The sequence below is a fragment of the Polistes canadensis genome, unplaced genomic scaffold (assembly GCF_001313835.1).
Source record: "Polistes canadensis isolate GaletaPanama2010 unplaced genomic scaffold, ASM131383v1 scaffold_235, whole genome shotgun sequence".
Taxonomy (NCBI): Eukaryota; Metazoa; Arthropoda; class Insecta; order Hymenoptera; family Vespidae; genus Polistes; species Polistes canadensis.
In genome coordinates this window covers 177,988-183,753 of record NW_014569782.1, presented here as the reverse complement: position 1 = coordinate 183,753, position 5,766 = coordinate 177,988, and the positions used below count along the sequence as shown (strand labels likewise).

Genomic DNA, 5,766 nt, shown 5'->3' with positions numbered 1-5,766 from the left:
TTATATATAATAAATTTATTATATATAATAATATTATAATATATAAAAATGATTGTGAAAATTGAAGAAGGGGAAAAAATCTCCGAATAAGTGACAAATAGAAAATAATAATAATAATAATAATATTAATAACAAACTTACCGTTTGATTTTCATGATCCAAATAACGTAGACCAAAGTAAGCGGTTTCTAAGAGATTCAAATGCCTGAATACTCTGTCCAGTAATTCCTGGCCAAGATTGGAGCTCTGTAACGAGATCGAAATGGTTATACAAGTTATTACCGTGGAATATCGTCGTCATTAGATAGATAGATAGATAGATAGATAGATAGATAGATAGATAGATAGATTGATAAATAGAAATAATAAAGAGAGAGAGAGAGAGAAAATTAGTTTTCGAAGGTAAGCAAAGTCATAGATCACCCGTATTCGATCTGTATACCTATAAGATAGATCGATAAATCGATGGATCGATCGATCGATCGAGCATAACGATTTAAATCACGAATTGTACGCGTCATTGAACACGTCTCTAACTAAAACTGGTCAGAGTATCTCGGAAAACTTTGTCGTCGTCGTAGTTTCTTTCAAGATTATTCGAGAAGAGTTGTCTTTCCTTTTCCTAAAAGTCTTTAGTTAAGATTTTCTTTCATTTCTTTTTATGTTTTTTTTTTCACGTTCGTGATTGATTTACTCTCATTGTCATCGATCTTTCTACCATTCGAAAATAGATTAAACATAGTATACATATATATAAAAAAATAATGACATGATACAAAATAGAAGTAGTATTTTAAATTTTAATGTTCTCCATTAGTGTTTTTTCTTATCTGTTTTTTAATTGCGTTCTTTAGGTTCTTCGTTGAAACGAAATTCTCTCGTTTCTCATTTCATGTAAAATAAATTTATTATGTTGTTTATACACTGTTTTATAATATCATAATATTCCTGTGGTGTATACAAGAAATTCTTTTTTATATTATTTTTTTCATTTTAAATTGTACAAAACATAGAAATTTTGTATGAAATTAAACACGTACTAATTATACATAAGAAAAATTTACATTAAATTAAACACGAATTACGTGATATCTCATTTTTTTTCAAAAATGGACTTACACCACTTTCAAAATAAACGATCCAATTATAAATGATTAATTAATCTTCTTTTTTTTTTTAAATCGTGCAAACGTTTGTCAAAGAATTACAAAAGAAACTCCTCCATTGCATATAAGTTTGATTCCCCCCCCCCTTCTCTCTTGTTACAGATATATAAAAATTTCCTTATTAAATCAATTTTCTCTTTCTCTCTCTCTCTCTCTCTAATTATACACATTTACCGTATACATAAATTAACTTTCATTGTTGTTATTGTTTTTTTTTTTTTTTCTTTTTATCCTCATATGCACCCACGTATGCAATTGGGGACTTTCGTTGTTAAATGGCCTTTCTTTTTTTTTTTGTCTCTCTCTCTTTCTCTTTCTTTTCGTTATTTATGCAACATATACACATACATATATATAGAAGGTCCGAATAAACGGAGATCGGAATGGGTGGTTTCCGTTTCTCAAGCGAGCCGTGACGTTGTTCTCTGGGTGTAGTACTATGAGAGGAAACGAACGTTCTTTTCCCTCGAGGGAGGAAACTAACGGCGAATTTCTCTCTCTCTCTCTCTCTCTCTTTCTCTTTCTCTTTCTCTCTTCTACGTATTTCGTGCACCTCTCTATCGTTTATTCTACGTCTATGCGTGAGTATACGTGGAGAGTATATACTCTACGTACACTCTACGTGTGTAAACCCCTTATGGTGGAAATATTCTCCTGTTTGCTCGTAATTAGCGTTTCATACCCCACTCTTCTTAACAACGTGCTCGTATCCTTCATCTCACTCTCTCTTCCCTCTTTTTGTATTTTTGAAATGAAAACTATTTTAGAGAATTGTTATGATTTGAAACTCGATGAAATGCAATCGATGAAAACGGAAATTAGAAAATGACATTGAAAAGAGACAAATGTATATTATCTATTATAAAATGTAGTGTTTGCGAGAGAATAAGATAGAATACAGTAATATACAGTGTTACCTGTTATCTCAGTCTCCTTTTAGTACGATGCTTCGTACAATTACTATCGTACATTACATTTAAACGTTAAATTAATTTTATATTATATTGAAATATAACAAACACTATTTAACCGTTGATTTTTGACAATATATATATCGCGAGTATGACATCGAATCAATTTAATTTGAACGTTTTGAATGAAATTTGTGCATTGAATGAATATTGAAATAACAAATATTATTTAATGATTCACTTTGATCATGAAAATGATATATTAAATTAATTTTTCAATTTAATATAATACGATGTGTGAAATAATTGAGATCAATTTATTTTATATATATTTTTTTTTTGGTTTTTTTTTTTTTTTCTGGATAGATTTTGACTTATTATATCACTTTCATAATTATGAGCACATATATAAGGTGCGATGGGGAACACTTTCCTGATACGTTTCGCGTCTACCAGGGGCAATACTTTGTCGAGAGGTCAATGGCAAGAAGAAGGAAAAGGTATAGCAAGAGAGAAGAAGAAGAAGAAGAAGAACCATAACGCCACCACCACCTCTCCTCTCCTCTCCTCTTCTCTCTACTCTTCTGTTCTCTTCTTTTCTCCTTTATCACCTCTTCTCATTTTCTTTCTCTTTCTTTATTTCATGGCGTCGATTCCCTATCTGGATCGTAGCATCGTGAAATTTATTGTGGGTGCCTTGAACTATCTACCACCGACATCTATCCTCGCTTGGGTTGCACCTGCACTTTTACTACGAGACCAGAGGTGCCAACCACCTTCTTCTTCTTCTTCTTATTTGTATTCTTATTTTTCTTCTTATTTTTCTTATTCTTTTTCTTGTTCTTTTTTTTGCTTGTTCTTTTATCTAATTTTTGTGGTCACCCTTCGCATCATGGATTCAACAATTTCTTCCCGTATTCTCTAGGACCATTTGTTTTCCGCGTAGAAAAGAACGATAAGAATATAAATAGAAAAAGAAAGAAGATTGACCAAAGTTTTTCCACATGACACCATTATTTCTCGTGAGTTTTATCTTCTTACCCATTTGATTCGCGTTCACCGTGCGTGTCATTGTACTTTCTTATACAATCTATTTCGCTGACATACAAATTATTATATTGCAACTTAATTCTTTCTTTCTATCTTTCTTTTTATAGAGTCACATTTTTATCCGCGTGCATAATTGTTTTATCTTATAATTATCTTTAATTATAATACTTTTACACGCGAAACATTTTTAACTTCGTCAATTTGCCACTAGATTTATCATTGATGATTTTAATAATGGCATTCGCAACAATTGCAAACGAGAATGAGTTTTCTACCTTCTCGAATGTTACTCAAAGAGTAAAAATAAGATGAAGATGAAGAAGAAGATGAAGAAGAAGAAGGTGGAGGAGAAACGTCCAACAACGATGTCCAAGGTTTACTGCCTAACTCGACCGGTTATTCCTGCGAAACCTTTTAAATCTTCGTAATCTGTATGTGTATATATGTTTGCATGCGTGTGTACATGCACAAGGGATTCCGAAGCTTTTCAAAAGTTTCGAGAAGAGCTTGCAATAGCAAAAATACTCTCCTCACATTTGAAATTTGCAATCGGAAATTGTTTCCTTTTGAACGAACGTTGTTTCATCGATATATTAGGGGTTAAAAAAATAAAAGACTCTCGTTTAAACTGTGAACAGAATTTTGTTCTTAAGGGTTTATACATGGATTTACACTGGGGAAAAAATAACATATTTTCAACAATTTTTTTTTCTATACAAAAAATGGAATTCTCATTCAAACTTTGTATAACATTTAAGATACATATTTTTAATGAACATTTTCTGAAATGTTTGTTGAAAAATATTTTAAACTCCGCCATTGCGATGTAATGTCCGATGAACCCTCACCGAAAAAAAGTGTTTTCGCGTTGATAGCAGAACTCATGAACGGTTGGGATCTTTTAGTTGAACAAAAAGGGTCTTTTAGTGAATACCTAAAACTAGAAATTGGACGAAGGAAAAAAAAGAAAATTGAAATTTGGATTTTTAGCAAGGTTTTTAGAAAGAACATTCAAATTTCGTTACAATTTGCACCACATTTTGGTTCTATAAAATTAGATGTGATGAAAAAAAAAAAGAATCCTTCGTCCAAGTCCTTGTCAATAGTATCTCGAAGACGTGTAGCAAATTTCATCAAGATCGGTTATATAGTTTTCGAGAAATCTTGAGAACCAACTTAAAATTTTTGAATGATGATAAAAGTATCATTGAAGAGTGAAACTTCCTAAGGCTATATCTCTTAAATTATTACTCCTATCTACTTCAAAATTAAAAACAATATTCTAGACAATTTGTAGAATTTAATAATTAATTTTTTTTAAATCCCAAACCTATGTAACCCCTTAACACGCCGATTGGGTATAACCACATTCCCGCCATGATTTTCGAATATTAGAGTTTCGAACATGCGCGCGTTACGGAAGTTGGGTATATCACGGTTCACGTGACTTCAGCGCCTACTACGTTAGTCAAAACACGTCTAACTCTCTTCGTCCTCGTCCTCGTCCTCCTCCTCGTCCTCCTCCTCGTCCTCCTCTTTCACCGACAGTCCTTCGAAAGAGAAAAACTTCCAAGTGTGTTCCATAGTTGAGTTCGTGTATTGTAAGAGATCTGGCCCGATAAGCGGGACGCGAAGTAAATGAAAAATGCCGTTCGTTCTTCCCCCTCACCCGCGCACCCACCTCTCCTTTTTGTTCTTTTTTTTTTTTTTAAATCCTTCCGTTATCATTACACAACCAACCGTGAAGTTTTTCCAACGATTTTCCTACGATTTATAAAATCGTTTCATGATTAAAACACACCAATCGTAATAGTTCAAATTGGCGGGAAATTTGAAAAACAAAAGCAAAAGAAAACTTAACAATTTGGTTTTCTTTTTTTTAATAATTCAAAATGAAATTATATGAGATAAAGGAATCAGGATTATCGTGTAGATAGATTTAGTCGACGTTTAAAAATAAGAAGAGAAAAAGACAGACAACTAGCATTGAAGTTTTATCTCTCTTCTTCCCTCACAGCCCTTTTACCCCCTACCATCCTCTCATCTCCTCTTCCTCTTCTTCCTCTTCTTCCCTTTCACATCCACCATCGTTCTTCTCGCGGAGGAGTTCGTCCGGCTTCCAGGATGCATTGTTTTCACCTTTTTTTTTTCTCTCTCTCTCTCTCTCTCTCCTCTCTCTCACTAAACCCCCCGGCCCTCCCCACCACCCTCTTTCTCTTCCTTTTTCGAACGAGGCTCGAACAACAGCTCGATTTCGTATATATAGGGTGTGCCATGAAAAGCAGATCGTTGAATAATCAATGCAACATTAATATTTATTAGTAGATAAAGTTGTTTTACTTTCGTCATAGAATAGATTTAGACGAGGGATCTAACATGTAAATTCATGATGAAACGTATGAAGCAGCTCAAGTATTTCCAACTAGCCTAAACGATCATTTCTATTGTCTCCGATTTGTATTTTATTCTTACATGGGTGGGGGTCGGGAGGAGGAGGAGGAATATTCATTCAACTGGAATCCAAATGGTTACACAATTTAGTATAGGAAATATATTTTTCTTCAATATTCGAATATATCTTTTTCGATTGAAGTTAAACTTAAACTGGTAATTAATAAATAAACTGTCAATAATCACAT

General features: G+C 32.9%; 1 protein-coding gene across 5 annotated transcripts in view; it reads right to left on the bottom strand.

Moving 5' to 3' along the window:
- LOC106790407 (band 4.1-like protein 4) overlaps window positions 1-5,766 on the bottom strand; it is a 45,418-nt gene that overhangs the window by 17,114 nt on the left and 22,538 nt on the right. For all 5 annotated transcript variants that reach the window (XM_014755261.1, XM_014755263.1, XM_014755264.1 and 2 more), the window contains exon 4: window positions 142-246. In XM_014755261.1, the coding sequence (XP_014610747.1) occupies window positions 142-246 (105 nt within the window). The remainder of the gene's footprint in view (window positions 1-141; window positions 247-5,766) is intronic.